This window comes from Ictidomys tridecemlineatus, chromosome 3 (genome assembly GCF_052094955.1).
Source record: "Ictidomys tridecemlineatus isolate mIctTri1 chromosome 3, mIctTri1.hap1, whole genome shotgun sequence".
Classification (NCBI taxonomy): Eukaryota; Metazoa; Chordata; class Mammalia; order Rodentia; family Sciuridae; genus Ictidomys; species Ictidomys tridecemlineatus.
In genome coordinates, this window is record NC_135479.1 from 78812349 (window position 1) to 78833226 (window position 20878).

The window sequence follows — 20878 nt, forward strand, 5'->3', positions numbered from 1 at the left end:
AATATACTACTTGGGTTTCTCAGGGCCTCGTTAAAGAATAAATGAATTCAGCAAAGTGGCAGGATATAAAATCAACACGCACAAATCAAAGGCATTCCTGTATATCAGCAACAAAACCTCTGAAATGGAAATAAGGAAAACCACTCCATTCACAATATCCTCAAAGAAAATAAGATACTTGGGAATCAACCTAACAAAAGAGGTGAAAGATTTATACAATGAAAACTACAGAACCTTAAAGAGAGAGATAGAAGAAGATCTCAGAAGATGGAAAAATGTACCCTGTTCATGGATAGGCAGAACTAACATCATCAAAATGGCGATATTACCCAAAGTTCTCTACAGGTTTAATGCGATGCCAATCAGAATCCCAAAGACATTTCTTGTAGAAATAGATAAAGCAATCATGAAATTCATATGGAAAAACAAAAGACCCAGAATAGCAAAAGCAATTCTAAGCAGGAAGTGTGAATCTGGAGGTATAGCGATACCAGAGCTCAAACTGTACTACAAAGCAATAGTAACAAAAACAGCATGGTACTGGTACCAAAACAGGCAGGTGGACCAATGGTACAGAATAGAGGACACAGAGACTAATCCACAAAGTTACAACTATCTTATATTTGATAAAGGGGCTAAAAACATGCAATGGAGGAAGGATAGCATCTTCAACAAATGGTGCTGGGAAAATTGGAAATCCATATGCAACAAAATGAAATTGAATCCCTTTCTCTCGCCAGCCACAAAAGTTAACTCAAAATGGATCAAGGAGCTAGATATCAAATCAGAGACACTGCGTCTGATAGAAGGAAAAGTTGGCTACGATCTACATATTGTGGGGTCGGGCTCCAAATTCCTTAATAGAACGCCCGTAGCCCAAGAGTTAATGACAAGAATAAATAAATGGGACCTACTTAAACTAAAAAGTTTTTTCTCAGCAAGAGAAACAGTAAAAGAGGTAAATAGAGAGTCTACATCCTGGGAACAAATTTTTACCCCTCACACCTCAGATAGAGCCCTAATATCCAGAATGTACAAAGAACTCAAAAAATTAAACAATAAGATAACAAATAATCCAATCAACAAATGGGCCAAGGACCTGAACAGACACTTCTCAGAGGAGGACATACAATCAATCCACAAGCACATGAGAAAATGCTCACCATCTCTAGCAATCAGAGAAATGCAAATCAAATCCACCCTAAGATACCATTTCACTCCTGTAAGATTGGCAGCCATTATGAAGTCAAACAACAATAAGTGTTGGCGAGGATGTGGGGAAAAGGGCACACTTGTTCACTGCTGGTGGGACTGCAAAATGGTGAGGCCAATTTGGAAAGCAGTATGGAGATTCCTGGGAAAGCTGGGAATGGATCCACCATTTGACCCAGCTATTGCCCTTCTTGGACTATTCCCTGAGGACCTTAAAAGAGCACACTATACGGATACGGCCACATCAATGATTATAGCAGCACAATTCACAATAGCTAGACTGTGGAACCAACCTAGATGCCCTTCAATAGATGAGTGGATAAAAAAATTGTGGCAGCTATACACAATGGAGTATTATGCAGCACTAAGAAACGACAAAATCATAGAATTTGCAGGGAAATGGATGGCATTAGAGCAGATTATGCTAAGTGAAGCTAGCCAAGCCCTAAAAAACAAATGTCAAATGTCTTCTTTGATATAAAGAGAGCCACTAAGAATAGAACAGGAAGGAAGAGCATGAGGAAAAGACTAACAGTAAACTAAGACGAATGGGGGGAGAGAAAGGAAGAGAGAAGGGAAAACATATGGAAATGGTAGGAGACCTTCAGTGATACACAAAATTATAAGAGGTTATGAGGGGCAAGGGGGTGGGGGAAAAAAAAAGGGGAGAGAATTGAACAACAGCAGAGGAGGTAGAGAGGGAAGATGGGAGGGGAGGGGAGGGGAGGGGGGATAGTAGGGGATAGGAAAGGTAGCAGAATACAACAGTCACTAATATGCCATTATGTAAAAATGTGAGTATGTAACAGAAGTGAGTCTGTATTATGTATTTGGGGAGTTCAAAACCCAATTGAGTCAAATGTATGAAAGATGATATGTCTTGAGCTCTGTAATGTTTTGAACAATCAATAAAAAAATAAATTAAAGAACTCACACAGCATTACTTCTGCCACATTCTATGCATCAAAGCAAGTTATAGGGCAAGATCAGATTCAGGGGCAGGGGAAAAGACTCATCATTAGATGTGAAGAATGGCATAGGATCACAAGGATGGGAGGGGTTGCCTTAGCCATATATGGGCAATCTGTTACCCTCACAGTCCATGTATCTCTTTAGCCAGAAAACAGAGTTTTAAAGCTAGAAGACTCCTTAACTGTCATAGGATTCAACCCTGTCATGCTCTGCATGTTTGCATCCCCTCACATTCATAGTATAATCACCAATAGGAGGCAGAGCCTTTAGAGAAGTGCTTAGTTCATGAGGCTCTGCCCTCCTCCTGTTCATGAGGCACCTGTCTTCCAGTTCCTGGGCTAGGCACCAAGGGTCTTTGGTGGTTTGGCCTCATTGGCCAGCACTGCCCAGGTGTACCTTCCTTGTCATTGCTTTTTCTGTATATTCTGAGCTTGAAATGATGCTGGGCTTTACCACATGCAAAGAAAATAGCGGCTCAAACCCCGCCAGATGTTATGAAATGAAATCTAGCACACTTATATAACATTTTGGAACAGTCCATTACACTGCTGTACATTTTTCTAAAATCCACAGACAACTGCTGCAATGTGAATCATGTTGTTTGATTCAGAATGGAGCAGGTGATCCATAAGTGATAATTTTCCTCAGCATAACGACAAACCTGAAAATAATTTAGAGGTTCTGTTTTCTCAGATCATTAGGATGTTATTTTGGATTATTTCCAGCCTGCTGGGTGGAGGATAGATATTTATTTTGTCTTGAAGTCAATATTTGTTATCAAATACAGTTCTGGTATTACCCCAGGCCTCATGGGTGTATCTGGCTCTTATTGATGGTTAAGGTAAATTAAGATTATAATTCTTAGATTTATGGCTTCCTGAAGGCCACAAATTTCCTAAGAAATGGTATCTCCAGAAAAAAAATCTTCACTAGATTCCTGCTATCCTGAGTCAATTATTGATAGAATAAAACCTTTTTAAATTCTAATAACATTTATTATTTTACAGATTAAAAATAATATTTGTTTATTATAGAAAATTTGGAAAAGGCAGCCCTCCAAGGAGAAATACAGATCACTCACAAACTCACCTTTTGGTCAAAACCACTATTAATAGTTTTAGTGTATATTCTTCCTATCAGAGAGAGTATTAATTCTAGAGATTAATATGGAAAGAGATGTAAATATGCATATAGCACTGGGTTTGATCCCAACTCCACATACACAAAGATTATCTTGTGAACTAATTTTGCAGCCATATTTTTGTATGTGTGTTTTGTTTAGTTTTACCTAAATATACCAAGACTATGTCTAAATGTCATTAAATATTCTTCTACCTTACAAAATGAATCTTTCTCTCATTTTGACAGGACAGTGATATTGAAGCATTAGCCAGGTGTTTGGAAAATGTCCTGGGTTGCACCTCTCAAGGTGAGTAAGTTTCTTCAGATTCCAAATGATAGTGTTACTTATTGATTCTGATGGAATATCCAAAAGTTAGAATGTTTAGAAGGAATCTTATAGGTACTTTGCCCAATCTCTTCATTTTACAGATGAAGAAACTGAGGCCAATAGAGGCTGAGTGTCTGGCTAAGAAGTCAGGAAACTCAAAGAAGAATTGCTTATTATTATTATTATTATACTATAAATGAACTTTAGTCTCCAAGGATGAAATAATTGAAAGTTGGTAGTTCCTTATGATCAAATGGTAGCCGGACAGTATGTAATAACAGGTTTACAATCCCGGCACAGGAATCACCCTACCTAGCTTGTTTTATAGAAGCAGATTGCATTCAGTCAAGCTGAAAGGACCATCATTCTCAAGGTCAGTCAGTTATTGGAAGAGATTTGGTCTGAAAAACAAAACCAAAATTTCTTTAGCATTGTTAGTCTCGATAAATGAGGTTGCTGTGCTTCAAGGATAAAACCCTATTTCTTAGTGTCTTTTTTTTTTTAATCCAAAACGTACAACTGTGATAACTTTTTGCACTAGACAATATATTTTCAGACAGAGTATTCTTAAAGGCCCTAGATGAAAGGAGTATGAACTTTTCTTTTAAATTTGATTATGAGTTTTTATTTTAGGAATTTTAATTATGTAACCAGAAGCATTCTCTTCAAAGGGAATGGAAGGATTAAAGATGAACAATGAAGCTTTCATGTGAGCAAATGTTCACCACTATTTATTAGGAGCTTTATGTACAACATAACCTCTTTCTAACTCAGGCCACATCTCCATGTGGAAAGCCACAGTCAAAACATAGTTCTTTGATCTTTCTCTCCTGACCATCACCCTGTGATGGTTTAATTGCATATTAGTGATACTTATTAAGTAAATTTAACTCTTAAGATAGCCTAGAAGGATAGGAAGGATTTCCTTTGACCAAGTCACTTCCCCTCTTTGCATCTGAGATTAGATCAGTAATTTGCAAAGTAGGCAGCTCCTTGGGACCTCCAAGATTGGGCAGTGGGAAATATACTGAGCAGCATGAGGACAGAAGCTGTGTTTTTACTGCTTGTCTCTGTTTTTCCAGACTCATTATATCTGGTGTATAAAAGGCCCTTCAAAAGTATTTTAAAATGTTTTTGGAAGCAATTAGATACAAACTGTCTTCCTTTATCAGCATCCAAGATAGTTTCAATCTTATTTATTTTATAAATTGAATTTCTACATAAAATTGTGTTTTGAAAAAGATAGATTCCACTAAAAAAAGTTAAATAACCTGTGATTGGGTAAGTGATATCCAAATTCCCTTCCAAACTGTATGATTTTGTAGAAATGAGCATTAGACACAAAATATACATTTATCTCTGCCTGGAGTCCCACTAAAGTGACAGTAAAGAAATAAAGCTGCTGATATAAACCTACAGGAAAAAAAAGGAATAGAAGAAAGCTGTTGGTGAATTTCAGACGAGGAAAAACAGATGGGTGAGTGGTAACCGATTTAGAAAACAAATCTGAAAGCCAAGTGCCTAAGATGTGTATGGGAGGGAAGAGAGGGCAGGAGGAGGACTAGGAGAAGCAAGCCAACTGAACCCTCAGGATCTTGGAAAGGCTCAGAATTTGGAAGCCCCTGTTACTGCTGAAGGCAAGACGTGGGTGAAGATGAAAACAGGAGCATCGATGACAGTGTGCATAAGTATCAAGAGATCCCAGGTCCCTTTCCCTGCACTGCACTCCCAGGGAGTTCCTCTCCACAGTCAAGGCAGAAGACACAAGGTTTGATTTGGGGAGATTCAATGAGAGAGGTGCTGGACATAGGGACACCAGGGACACCAAAGAGCAGGCCAATGTGATGTGAAAAAGGGATACAGTGAAAATCTGCATGGTGGATGAGGAAATGCCTAGCCACCACTCCTGCTTGTCTTCTGAAATACTTTCAGGACAGCACAGACCCCTTCAGAAGGTATCTCTCTAAGAGGACCTGTCTAAGAATCCTACAGGCTATGACATTCTCCCCAAAAATGGTAGGAATAAGCCCTACCAGTTGATGATCACTGGATCCACAGAAAGAGCTTAAATTGTTTTGAGTTTTTTTTATGTTTCATACTTAGATGTAAACCTATAGCCAATTTGCAGCTGATAGCTGAGGAAATCTAACAAGATGGAAGTCAAAACAAAAATATATAAAATACTCAGGAAACAAACAATGTAGGGGAAATTTTTCAAAACAATTAATTTTTTAAAAAATCTGAGGAGATATTACATCAAAGAAACAAGCAAACAAAAAGGAATATACAGAAAATAAGAAAGAGCTCTTGAAATTATAATTTTAATGGCAAAATAAGAAAGTTCTGTCAAAGTTTGGGAGATGAAGTTGAGAATTTCCAGAATTAAATAAATTTAAAAAAAAGATAAATCTAGGTGGTTCAGCATCTAATTAATAGAAAATCCTGGAAATAACAGAAAAAGAAGAAATTAATCAAAGGAATAAGAAAAATGTCTAGAGACAATAAAACAGATCATTTATAAAGTATCAGGAAAAAGGATGGGGTCTTATCTTTACTAAAGATTTGTTTTCTAAGGTTTAACCTAGAATTTTTTTACATATCCAAACCAACAATCAAATGTGAGAGAAGAATAAAGACATTTTTCAGGCATGCAGTCTCAACAAATGAGGTTTCAGATATATACTTTCCATGCTTTTCCTGTAATGTTTCTAGAAATTATGCTCCAACAAAAAATAGGAGTAAATCAACAAAGAATTAGACATGAAGTTTAAGAGATTAACAGGATTCCCACAATGGGAGTAAAGGAAGGTCCCCAGGTGACAGCTGGACAACAGGCCTGCAGAAAAATCTGTTCTGATTGAAATGGGTCAGAAGGCTGTAAACTGAATGGAATTTTCCTGAGGAGGAATGGATCTAAAGGATAACTCACTGGATTTGACTATAATGAGAGAAGATTTCAGTTTATTTGGAGAGTTAGAGATGAATTAGGAAGAAATAATCAGAAAAGTAAGCAATGTAAAAACTTCAAGGCAATTATTAAGTACAGAAAAAACAAAAAGTTAGAAATAAAATTTAATCTGCATGCACTAAGGGCTTGTCTGTGTACAATGTTTACAGTCATAGTAATTTAAATATTGAATTATTTAAAATTGTATTCTACCTATATTGGAACAATGGATGTAGGAAAGATATGAGAGAGGGAGAGGGAGAGGGAGAGGGAGAGGGGGAGAGGGAGAGAAGAGAGAGAGAGAGAGAGAGAGAGAGAGAGAGAGAGAGAGAGAGAGAGAGAAGCAGGGAGATAGAGAGCACCTGATAACAGAGGCAGGGAGGAAAAAGAACAAAATCAAATTCCCACTGGGTTCAGTGGCACAAGCTGTAATCCCAGCTACTCAGGAGGCTGAGGCAAGATAATTCCAATTTTGAGGCTAGCCTGGGTGATTTAGTGAGTCCCTGTCCCAAAATAAAATGAAAAGAGTTAGAGATATAGCTCTGTGGTAAAGCATTTGGCTAGCATGCTTGAGACCCTGGGTTTAATCCCCAATACCATTCACATACACACATACACACACATGTATACACACACACACACATACACTTCAAATTCTCCAAACATCAGTAGTATGTTCATATGTTATACAAAATGTAAAATAAAAATAGTTGTATAAATGTAATATGGAAAAACAAAGGTAAATACAAGAATAGTTAAAAAGTTAAATATAGTTGACTTTGGAGAATGGAACTTGAAAGTGAAGCAGGGAACTGCTTTTTTTATTATCAAATTGTTAGCTTTGGCTTTAAAAATTACCATATATGTGAATTCTTAGACTATAAATCAACTTTTAAAAATGAATATTGGTGTAAACATAAGAGTGCTGCTATCTTCCACCTCCCCCCAGTATTGGGATTGAATCCAGGGCCTCTCATGCTTGGTAAGTGCTGTACTGCTGAACTACATCCCCAGGCCTTTTTATATTATTTTTAGATGGAGACTCACTCAATTATACAGTTAAAATCATCATCATCATCATCATCATCATCATCATCATCATTATCAAAGAGCACTGAAAAGCAAATAGCCCAATATTGTTTTTCCATTACTTTATTAATCTCTTATCAAAGCTGGATTAGGAGTTTTGGATACCTTGATTATTGAGAAGATTATAATAAACCTAAATTTTTAAATTAATAAGACTTAGATTGTAAAACAAAAAAAATTACATGTACCTTGAAGTTAAAATAGCTTCTTTCCAGATTGTCCAGTTGCAAGATTCTGAAAAAAAATTATTGAAGCTGAATGTTTTTCAGTTTGGGATGTCCATGTTCTTCTTGCGTCCTAGAATCAATTGGCATGATTTATAGGACATTTTAGTATCGACTTTGTGTAAACTGCTAAAGTGCTTGTTTTCTAAAACCGGACAAGACAGGAAGCCCCTTAACCCCTCTACTACTTCTTTTGACTGTGATGACCTCTTATGATGACATTTGTTTTGTGCTGTTGGGTGGTAGATTCTAACTAATGCTACTGCTCAAAATGAGGGGGTCCTTTGATGATGACTTTGAGATGATGGGAGCACATGCTTTTGAAATACCTGTCTGAGGAGGGAACTCACAGAATGATCCTCATTACTGAGGAGACATTTGCTACTCTTAGGGTGCCAAGCACTTTTTTGCCTTTACATAGTAACCATGAAGACAATCTGTTGTGGTCTTATAGGGGATGAGAGTTTAGGATTGCTGAGGTAGTTGCTTTGCTCTAACTATGGTTTTAGGAGACTCACACATTACAATAATAGAGTTTATTAATCATTGTGGTCATTAATATATGTAAGAATGTTAACAAGATCCAAGGGACAATTTAAACTTAAATATATCAGAGTTTAATCTTTGTCACTTAAAAATTAAACCTCTGTGAAATGAGATGGCTTTACTCATACTTTACCTGTGTTCAGCATCAGATTATACATTTCAGAAATATCCAGTTGGAATACACCACAGTGAATCTCACCATCATATACATCCACAAGACTGGGATCCTAATTAGAATAAGGTATACTTTATGCTTTTATAAAAAAATCAAAATAGATTCTACCGTCATGTATAACTAAAAAAAATAAATAAATAAATAAATAAGAAATATGCTGTTGCCCATAGAGCACATTAAGATGTTAAGTATCTTCCACAAACTTCTCAAGAGCTTCTCCTAATTCTCAACAAGAAAGGAAAGAATAGTAGAGATATCCTTTCTTGTGATTTGTAATGAGCAAAAGTGTTTTAACCTTGCAGCCCTAAAAAATGTTAGTGCAGTGGTTTGACCCCATTCCAGACCTCATATCTAGTTTTATTTTTACTTCAAACAGAGACAGTATATTTTTCCTTCCTTTATCACAGGTGAGTGACCTGTGCATTAGAAAGTGTCCTTTTGCATTCCAACTTCAATGTATTGTTTCCTCTGTAGTATCCAGGTCAGATTGGTTCAGTGGTTCCCACAACTTGAGCACATATCAGAATCGTTTAGAAGCTTAAAACACAGGTCTGGTGTATAACCAAGAATTTATATTTCTGGCAATTTCTCATGTGATGCTGCTGTTTCAGGTCCAGAAATCACTTTAAAAAATCATGGCTTTTGAAGTATATTAAGGCCCCAAGTTATTATCATGCATACCCTTCCCAATATGTAACAAAAAAATACTAAAGTATAAAATAAACATTTTGATTTCTTAAAATTCTAGACATCTTATCTATATATGAAAATTATGAAAATTAAATAGCTTATTTTTAGATTTTTTTCCTCTTTGTGGTCCTGTCAGTATATACTGGACTATCTGGCCCGTGTACAGGACATCATTGGCCCCTGTATTGTGTTTCTGCCTCCTTCTCAGAACTCAGGTCAGACATCTAGGAAGGCCTGGCAGGTTTGAGGCATTGCATGAGGTATTGGATGTTGAGATCCATTTGAAACATAGTGTCGTCCATGGAGTGGAGCCCAGGATAAAATTGCAAATCTTTGTAACAATACCAAGGAGCACTAACTGGGTATTTTTTTTTATACATGGAGGACAAATTGTTGTCTAAAATAGAGGTATTTTATAAAGCCCCAAATTACCTTCAAAATTTCTCAGGGGAGCAAGACTAGTTATAAACCAGATATTAAGTGATTCTAGGCAAAATTAGGAGAGGGAAGAAGGAGAACATTTAAAAGGGAACTGGAAAGACCAGAAATAGGGGATGGATAGATAGCTAAGAATGTAGACAGAGGCCATTTTAGTGAGGGTAAATACTTTTAAACATAATTTTTATAGCTGCAATGTGTAAGCTATATTTCCTTTCACCTCCTTACCCTATAAATGGTTTACAAAGCTTATTTTTATAATAAGCCAGATGCCACAGAGTGATGAAAGAAACAAGACCCCTGTCTTAATGAATTCCCAGACAGGAAGGCAGATAATCCTAGGACACTGTGACATGCACAGCACACAGAGTGAGCAAGGGAGGTGGTGTGCATCAGCAGAGTGAGGGCACATCCACTGTGGGGCAAGGCCCAGGTAGGCTGCAGAGAGGAGGGTTTGTAATCCCTGCATCTTGGAGGGCAGGTCAAGGTCAAGTTCACTATACTGTTCTCTGAGTCTAATACACAGCATGACACAGCGTAGTTTTTCAATAACTATTTAATGAATTAATGGAAAGATAAATGTAAAGATGCCAAGTGGTCAGGAAGGAGTAGTGTTCTCTAGAAAGAATCAAGCAGGGTGAAACAACTGAGTGTATTCAAGGAACTTCTTACTGAGGAAGAGATTGGCAAACCCAGGTATATAATGCCAAGACCATGGAGAACCTCATGTGCCAGGTTAGGAGTCTGAACATTATCCTGAGAGTAAGGATACCACTGGCTTTTCAGCAAGATCAGAAAAGCTCAACTTTAATAAACAATAAGGACACTGCTTTAAAAGGAATGACGTGAGATGGAGAGCTAAAGGGCTAAAATTACACAGCAGATCAAATATCACTATAGTAACTATTTAGACCCATCACCATTCAATAAGAAAGATGGATGACCTCTGCCTGCATTTTCATTGAATTTTGTAGAAAGGAAAATTCTATCTTCATATTTCCTAGTAACCACATTGTGAGCCAAGGCAACATGTGAAGTTTAACATTCTTACATTTTTGGGAAATTAGCTGTAGGTCTAAAGAGTAGTCAGCAGCAGAATGATAAATGACCTTGGTAAACTGTATTTATAAAAGACTTTATACATTCAAACTGGATGTTGAACAAAAAGTAATTAGAATTTCACAGATGTTCCAAAACCTCTCTGTTCATTAAAATTCCTTTACTGTGTTGATGTATCTGATCAATTTGGGTTTTTGAAAATTTTTGCCTGGAACTCTTCCATTAACTTTGGTAATAATTAATGTCTACTAAGTGATATGACTGATACAGACTAGAGAAGGCATCAGGGCTTCTGATTCTCTTAGAAACTTATTTTGCTTAAGCCCATCAGACTTTAAGTCATTAAATGTAGGGAAGACTGACAGCCACCTAACCTTGCACTATTGTGTTTTTCATCTTAACAGAAAACAATTCCTCCTAATTGGAGAGATTTCAACACAGTGTCTTATTTGTGGTTACTCACACATTGAAACCCTAGGAAAGGAGGGATACTTTGGATCATAAAGCATTTGGATCATTTTGATGTGGAGGCACACTGTGTTGGCCATTATCTCTTTTGTTTATGTCTCTTAGAAATCTAAGCCTCCAACTGGGCAGGGTGGTGCATGCCTGAAATCCCAGCTACTCGGGAGGCTGAGGCAGGAGGATTGTGGTTCAAAGCCAGCCTCAGCAAAAGCGATGCACTAAGCAACTCAATGAGACTCTGTCTCTAAACAAAATACAAAATAGGGCTGGTGATGTGGCTCAGTGGTTGAGTGCTCCTGAGTTCAATCCCAAGTAGCAGTCCCCCACACACCAAAAGAGAGGGGGGGGGAGAGAGAGAGAGAGATTGATTTAAGCTTCTACAACTTTCAAACTTGAAAGAATGAACAGATTTAGATTTACTGGTAATTTACAGAGAACCTGCTACATGTCTGCTACCTTAACCAGACACCTTCATTTGATAGATGTGTGGTGGGGGCAGGGAAAGAAGTCATAAATAACCCCCTACAACCATATTATTAATCTTTCTTATTAGTACACTCTTAGCAAAGAATGTCCTGGGTATTACTATTATCTAGGGTAAAAACTACCATAATAAAATTTATATCTAAAAGAGAAACTCGCTAATCATTAATCCTACATTTATTTATTACTTCTATTTTATGGTTTCATTGAGTTACTGAACTTTGTAGAGGGAGTGCTGCTCATTATATTGGGGTTACAAAGGTAATGTTAGACTTGGGTCGTGCCCTTGAGGACCTTTGATTTCATAGTGGAACTTAAACAAGGGCCTAAATAACTATAAGTAGACAAGAGTAAGTATTCAGAAAAGGGGGAGAGAATTTTAATGGGGGGATTAGAAGTCATGAAGGAAACTTCAAGAAGCAGATAGCATCAAGACAATTCCTCACAGTAAATTTGATCTTGAGGGGATAAGAATGGAGTCCTCACAGTAGAAGGAACAGGCAGCTTTTGCCTGGGAATGGTAAGTGCTTTTATTTTGTGTTATTTGCAGTATCATCCCACTTGTGAATATGTCATGAATATCTAAGTAGTTAATTTTGATTCTTTTATTTTTTTTCAAATAAATAAGACCTTTCTTAAGCCATGGTTAGGGGAGAAGTGATTCTAAAAATAATGAATATCTTCTATATAAGGATTATTGTAAAAATAGAACTTAAAAATAACTGGAAACAGTAGATATGGCCCTTGAAGTATCTTATGGAAGCATCTCTTTTGGTTTTCACAGAAGCTAAGGAGGAGATGATGCAAGATAATTCTTTTTAAAATTTATCTTCTGTGCTGCTGACTCTAGAGGGAGCATGTGCTTCATAGACAATTGTCAAGACTGACATTGATGAAAACCTGTTCTGTATTCTCACCTGGAAAGAGGCCACTTCAGTGGCAGCTGGTGGTGGACTGTGTGAAATGCCTGCTCGAAGAACCAAAAAACTTAGCCCTGGATCTGCCTTGCTAGATGCTCAGCTGAGGCTGGAGTTCCACACCAGCTTAGGAGAAGTGGTAGGAATGCAGATCCCTGTCATCCACTCACCCCAGAAGCAGTTCAGTGATGCTTCTGAGGGTATCTGACTGCCTACAGCATAGGGAGCATCATCTCGTCACCCTGGGCATGATGCTTGCCAGTGGGCTGTACAATGTGAGCAAATTAACCTGAGCATTAAACTTTAGAAACTGCCTGTTGTGCAGAGAGAATATTAAGCTATTCTTTCTGGCAGTAAATAGACACCAAACCAATTGCTTCTTGAAGCTACTTCTGGTTAGGTCTGTAAAGGAATTTTTGTCTATTTTAAAGTACTATTAAGTTATTTATGTGAAAAGTTAGAAGTTCAAATAAGGCTACATTTGCCTGCAGATCACTTATTCATGAAGCATATGTCAGTCATTTTCTAGCCCAGGACCACTGTAGGGTACACAAAGGAACACCAGATGTAGTTTTTCTTTTCAAGGAACTTGCAAATTAATAGGGAGTGTTAACATCTTTAGATCAAACAATTAGAACTCCAGAAAGCTCACAATGAATACCCAGATGAATGAGGCAGATGGAATGGGTGGACACTATTCCCAGAGGTTCTGATTCAGTAGGCTTGGGGTAGAGCCCAAGAATCTGCATTTTAACTAGTCCTGGTGCTGCTGGTCCAGAAACTATCTTTGAGAACCACCAGGATAGAAAAACAGAAAAGGAAGTGCTCTCACCACAAGCTAAGACTTTAAAGAGTGCTCATTTTTTTAATAAATGTTGATACATTGAACCAAATTTTCAATAAAAGTGCTTCACATTCCATTTTTAATATTTATGACACTATTGAAGAGAGTGTTATTTACAACCTAGGAAAAAGTTTTCTTTCAATATTTAGGTTATGTTAACTTAAAAGAATAAAGTGCTTTGACTCAACAAATCTACATCTAGGAATTTATCTTAAAAAAACAATAAGATTTGTTCATTACACCTCTATCTAAAAAAAGAAAGAAAGAAACAGAATTGTGTATAAAGATAACTACAGGGATGCTGATGGCAGTGTTATTTATAATAGTGAAAAATTGGTATCAGAATAAATGCTGAGTTATGGAGGTTATACATCTTCTAAAATAAAAATGTTTTATACATTTTATTTTAAAATGATAGTGTAGTGACTGGGTTTGTGGCTCAGTGGTACAGCACTTATCTAGTATGCATGAGGCCCTGGGTTCAAGTCCCAGCACCACAAAAATAAATAAAATGATGGTGTAGCTACATATTCATTGGTATAAAGTTGTTATAAACTAATGAATAATGAAGTATGCAAAACTGTAGTGGATTGTTACTTACCACATGCACACACAATTGGAAATACCAAAGAATTGATGATTTTCTCTGAATGGGTTTCTTTTTCTGTGCTTTCTAATTTGTCTGCAGTGAACATGGACAACTTATGTGATTATTTTCAACTGAAGAGAAGGAAGTACTGATATTCTTAAGTATTTTAGTCAATCTGGAATCCAGCCCAACTTACTGCTACAGAAAAGCAGATTTTGTTTATAAAGCTAAGATTTTCCACATTGGAAGCCTAGAATAATTAGGTTTCCAAAACACAGGCTTCTGTCTCTTCAGGGAAGGACAAATGAAAATGTTAGGATCTGGCTTCCACAAATCTCTTCTTCACCTGCATCCACATTTAATTGCTACATTATCAGTCCAAAACCGACACTTCCTTTTCTTTCTTTCTTTTTTTTTTTTTAATTGATAGGTGCTATTCTTAGGGAGTCATCTTCTGGCTTATTTAAATGGATTTGAAAGTTTTCAGATCCCTAAACTATTGTCATTTTTAATCTATAAAATTAAGCTGAATATTTGTAGTGAGAAATCATGTAAAAAAACAGACAATTTTTAAAATTTCCTATCTTCTAGTATTTATTTTCTGCCCTATGAGATGACAGACAATTTACCTTTCCAAATTGACCCACTTTCTTCCAAGTATTTAGTGTTGGCATAGACAGTGGGTGCTATTTATTCATTAAGAACATGCCCTGTGTAAGGGTTGGGGCTGTAACTCAGTGGTAGAGCGCTGCCTTGCACATGTGAGGGACTGGGTTTGATCCTCAGCACCACATTAAATAGATAGATAGATAGATAGATAGATAGATAGATAGATAGATAGATAAGCAAACAAACAGTTGGAATGGGTTAGGACAGTGATCCTCAAAATTAAAAAGAAGAAGATGCCCTATGCAAAGTACTGTGGTGGGTGCCCTGGGGATGAGGGAGGCAGTGAAATTTGACTTGGGCATTTGCTAACAATGATGTATCTTTATATATGTGATTGCATTTAATTTTTACTAGAGCCCTAGAAAGTAGAGTACTTTGTATTAATAAGGAAACTGAGTCATAGTTGCATAACTTATTGAACAAAAATCTCAGAGTCAGGACTCATATCCAGGTCTTCTAAGCCGCTCACATACCCATGCTAATATGCCTTAGTTCCCTTCTAAGTGGAAATCCCTTGAAGTTGTTCTCTTCTACTTCCTCCTATTGGCCTTTCTTCTCTAGACTCCTGGTGTCGCTTGGCTTTGATACAGCTGCTGCTGCTACTGGGTTGATGACAACTTCTTTATGTGGGGCTTCTGCCCTGTGACAATAAACACAGTTCTCTGAAAGAGCTGGGGATGGGCATGGGGTGATAGGAATGGGCACATCATCATTTTTATTAGTGCTCTTACCAAATACTCATAAAGGAACAAAGACAATCATCTTCATACCCCAGCTTTTCCCTCTCTAGCCCCAGGAGCCATGTTTTCTGGATCGGGTTCTTCAGGAAGCAGTCTTTAACACAAAATTGAGTGGGCAGGATGTGCCCTTAGGATTGACCACCGGTGACAGAAGTGCAGAATGGAGTAGAGAGAGAAGCTGAGCAGTGATACAGGCCTGACAAACCCTAACCAAACCCATGGGGAATTCGGGACCATCAGAGTTGTCTGCATAGACCAAAATGGTCAGTCTTTCTACCTCTGCCATGATCAGTCATAAGGGTAGGCCATCTGGAAGGACACAGCTTTGGGTGAGGAAGCTTTCTGCTGCTGAGGCAATTCCTGAAGAGGCCACCTCCATAGGCTTGCTGTTTACATCACTCTTAGAAGCTGGGTGGCAAGTCCTTCCCTCAGAGGTCTCTGAATTGTGCATCTCCAACCTTGAGGCATTGAGATAACATAGTGAAGATAGGGATCAGCTTTCTTTGAAGATTTTTAGATAATCTTGTTGCCATCCTAATGTTCACTCTCATCACAGAAAAGCTCAAGGAAAAATCTTCACAAAGGTAGATATTCCTCTTGGCAGAATAGAACAGTTTTTACAACACCCCACTAATTCATAGCCCTACCCATAATACACTGTAGGGCTGTCATCTGAAGAGGTGGAGAAATAGGATGGCAGATACAATGATTCCCCCAAAGTACAACCTTTTGGGGGAGGGATTTGTCTGATGATCTGATTTTTCAAAATCAGTGCATGAAAATGTTTACTTCATTGTGGGGCATTCAAAAGGGCATGGCTCTAGTCCTGGCTCTGCCCCTTCCTCTTCTAGCTCTGCCAACTTAGGTAAGACAGACAGCTTCTCTTGACCTTGACCTCCCCATCCGTAAAGTGAAAGAATTTGACTTGAATAGTTCTGTGGTTGTCCTCAGCTTGGACTCATGATGATTCCCCCTCACTGGGGCCAAGAATCAGCCAACTACAGCCAAACAGCTCACTTCCTGTTTTTGTAAATAAAGTTACACTGTAATATAACTGTGCTCATTTCTTTACTTATTTCCTATGATTGTTTTCATGCTCTTAACAATGGAGTGGAGTTGTTGCAACTGAGATTATATGGTCTGAAGTCTGAAATATTTACTACCCATTCCTTCAGAGAAAAAGTTTGTTGACCCCTGGTCTAGGTAAATCTTCTATCATATTTCATTCTGAGGAGTCAGAGAAGAAACGTGGGCCATGAGACCATGCCTCGGCTATCATTTGGGAAGAGTGGTGTCTATCAAGCAACTATTTCTTGAGTATGCCTGAGGAAAATGTGAGAAAGGGAGAGTTAACAGAGATTAGAAGGGAAGCATTCTAAATGACCAGTGTACCAAGGGCAGTAGCTGTAAAGATTCCTGAGTAAGCAATGTCCCAGGTGCTTAAGTGAGATCTTGTTTGGCAAAATATCCTCCGCTGCAGTCTCTAGATCAGCTCTTTATTACCCACATGCAGGATGTTTAGCAAGGAGGTCAAACACAGGTTTTTGCTTTATGATCAAGGTCATTTGTCCAGCAACTAAAATGAGTAAAGAGCAATTTCAGAAGGAAATTTTGGAAGAAATGAGGGAAGGATCTCTCTCTCTCTCTCTCTCTCTCTCTCTCTCTCTCTCTCTCTCTCTCTCTCCTGGCAAAATGTCAAAATCATCAAGTTGTTACTTCTGTGGGGAAAATAGCTCTGCTGGTGAGAGATGCTAGAAGTAGGAGGAATCCTGAGAATATTATTATTATGAGCTATGCTTTGCATTGTTAAAAAACACAGCTTCTAAATGCTAATGCCGCTTCATATCATTTTGTTTTCATCTCATTGTCAAAACATCTCCATGGGGTAATGTCAAGTGTTATAATCCTTGTCGTTCTATATTTTACAGGCGGGAAAAGAGACTGTAGGGTGATTTTGCCTAATGTCACAGGCATTTATTGTGACATTTATTGTTGGTCCCAGCCATTTGCATCTTAGTTTTTGGTCCTTTTGATTGCTCTTTATCTTTATGTGTAGGTATTGTCTTCCCTAGTACACTCTTTGCCTGTTCATAGAAGGTTAGAATTGAGGGAAGGCTCTCAGCTTAATGAAATCTCTTAAATACAAAACAAGGAAACTGAGGCCAGGGAAGCAGCCCCAGGACCGAAGAGCTGTTGAGAGTAGAACCAGAATAGTAACTGTGGTCCCTAAAGGCTAGTGCTTTTTCCAGAGACCCTTACTATACTACTTGCTATTCCCCATGCCTTGCCTAGTATTATGGTTTTTATGGATTAAGGATATAACTACTATTTACTTTGCCTTTGATTTTGACTCTCATCCATTGAGCATGTAAAATACATGCCTTTATAAACTAAACTAAGTGAGCAGATTAAACCCACAGCAAGCAGAAGGGAGAAAATAATAAAACTAGAATGGAAATAAATGAAAAAATAAAGAATAGAAAAATAATAGACAAGAAAGAAGCAAAAGTCGATTCCTTGTAAAAATTTAACAGATTTTAGCTATATTGGTGAAGAAAATAGGAGAGAAAAAATCCAAATTAATAAATCAGGAATGAGAAATGGAACATTAGTGCCAACTTTAAAAAAAAAGAATTATAAGGGTATCCTAAGAACAATATACCGACAGATAAGATAACTTAGATGAATGGGCATCTTTCTAGAAAGACATAAATTTCTGAAGCTGACTCAAGGAAATAGAAAATTTGAATAGGTCTATCATGGGTAGTAGTAATCAAAGTAGTAATTTAGAAGCCTCTGACAAATGAAATCCCAGGCTCAGATATCCTCACTGGTGAATTCTACCAAATTCTCAAAGAACAATTAATACCAACCCTTCAGAAACTCATCTGAAAGAAAATAATAATAATAATAATATTAATAAGGAAATACTTCTCAACTCATTTTGTGAAGGCAGTATTATTTTCTAATATCAATCCCAGGCAAAAACATAATAGGAAAGTGTCAGATCAGCTGAGACAGGCAATGGCCAAAGGAGGCAGATTTAAAAGGGCCGCTGAACAGGCTTTATTGACATATCACTCCTGGGCAGAACTCGATCAGACCCACAGAGGGGACAGGGGAAGGGTCTGAGGAGAAACTGCGTGGAAGCTCGACTGGACTAGACTTTTATGGGGCTTACAGCAGGAAGGGAAGGGCTTGGGACAGGAAAAGGTGTTTCTAGGGTCCCTTGCCCACTTGAAGTTGGTCAGGGGAGTTGGCTGAACTCCAGGATTGGCCAGGGGGGTCCTGCTGATTGACAGGCGTTAGTCAGGAGATCTGGCTGATTGACAGGCATTTTCGCTGGCATCTGATTGATGTTCTTTTCTGGAGTGGGCTGCTTTGTTCTAAGTTGCCACTAAGTCGCCACCAAGTCGCAGCCACCAACCTAACATTCTAGCCTTTTTGGTAAAATAGAGTGGTGAATTTCATCTGGCTACTTCCTGCTTGTTTAGGGGCATAGGGGGGAAGTGGCTTGGACAAAAGAAAAAGCTACTCACCAATATCCATTATAAATAAATATGTATGTAAAAACTTTCAACAAAGTACAAGCAAGGCAAACCCAGAAACATAAAAAGAATTTACTGACCAAGTGACACTTTGTTCAGGAATGCAAGGGTAGCTTAATACCAGAAAATCCATCGATATTGTACAGCATGTTAACAGAATAAAAGGAGAAAACTATATATAGATAAAGAAAAGGTGTTTGGAAAAGATCTAACACCTTTTATCATTAAAGACATGCAACAAACTAGGATTAGAACTGAATAAGGGCATCTATGAAAAAAACCTACAGCTAATTCTTAATGGTCTATGAATGTTTCCCCCTTCTTTAAGGAATGAGATAAGAATTTTTTCTCTTACCACTTTTATTGAGCATTGTACTAGATATTCTAGGTGAGGAAAAGAAGTAAAAGGAATCCAGATTATAAAGTAAGAACTAAATTATCTCTTTGCAGATGACATGATTTTATATATAAAATTCCTTATAAAACCATCAAAAAACTATTAGAACTAATAAAGGAACTCAATAGGCTATAGAGTACAAGATAAATATGCAAAAATCAATTTTATTTCTATATACTATGGGGAAACATTTTTTTAAAATGAAATTGTGCAGCATGTTTGCAGTCTTAACTGTTCAGGAGGCTAATGTTGGAGGATCACTGAGCCTAGGAGTTCAAGACAAGCTGGCCAACATAGCGAGACCCCATTTCAAGAGAGGGGTACTGGGGGGAGAGAAATCAAGAAAATAATTCCATTTACAATGACATCAAAATGAGCCTAAGGAATAAATTTATGCAAATATGTGCTTTGTGCTGACCTGAACAATATATCTGTTTAATACCCAGATTATTAAAAGAAAAAGAAAACTAGCTCAATTTAAAAATAGGTAAAAGAATTGAATAGAATTTCTCCAAAGAAGATACACAAATAGCCAATAACTAAACATTAAGAAGCTATCATGGGAATGAAAACCAAATCCACAGTGAGATATCACTTCATACCCATTAGGATAGCTATTAAAAACAAATAAAAAAAGGAAAATAGTAGTGCTATCATGGTTATAGAGAATCCTTATACATAGATGATAGAAATATAAAATGCTGCAGGCATTATGCAGATGTAAAACAATTTGATGGTTCCTCATTAACATAGAATTACCATGTAATTCAGAAATTCGACTCCTAGGTATGACTTCTACCATGAAAGTAGAAAACAGGAACTCAAATAGATATTTGTAAGCCAATGGTCATTATTCATAATAGCAAAACATGGAAACAATCCAGTTGTTCATCAACAGTTAAATGGATAAACAAAATGTATTATATATATTCAATGGAATATTATTCACCCATAAAAAGGAAGTTCTGATACATGATATAACATGTAATTGAAATAAACCAGATAAAAAGGGTCACATACTGTCTGATTCTGCTTATATGAGGTACTTTGAACAGTCACATCTATACAGACAGAAGGTAGCTTAGAGACTACCAGGGGCAGGAAGATGGAGAAAATGAGGTGTTACTATTTAATGGTCAAAGAGTTTCTATTTGAGATGATGAAAAACTTTTTAGAAATGATTGTACAACATCAATGTAATTAACACCAGTGAATTTTAATCTTAAAATGGATTTAAATGTTTTTAAAAGAGAAATAGGACATTCTCAATATGCTCAAAGAGCTTATTAACTAGTTGAAAAGGGTAAGGAAGTGAAGGGAGATATTGACATTGATAGCTAAGAGTATTAAAATGCAAAATGTGGCAAATAGCCATTCAACTAGCATCCAGCTCAGGGGTCATGTAGAGTGGGTATTTACTGAGT

General features: G+C 37.3%; 1 protein-coding gene across 9 annotated transcripts in view; it reads left to right on the top strand.

Moving 5' to 3' along the window:
- Window positions 1-20878, top strand: part of Nek11 (NIMA related kinase 11) — a 307831-nt gene that overhangs the window by 218080 nt on the left and 68873 nt on the right. For all 9 annotated transcript variants that reach the window (XM_005327006.5, XM_040269806.2, XM_040269805.2 and 6 more), the window contains one exon: window positions 3553-3613. In XM_005327006.5, the coding sequence (XP_005327063.2) occupies window positions 3553-3613 (61 nt within the window). The remainder of the gene's footprint in view (window positions 1-3552; window positions 3614-20878) is intronic.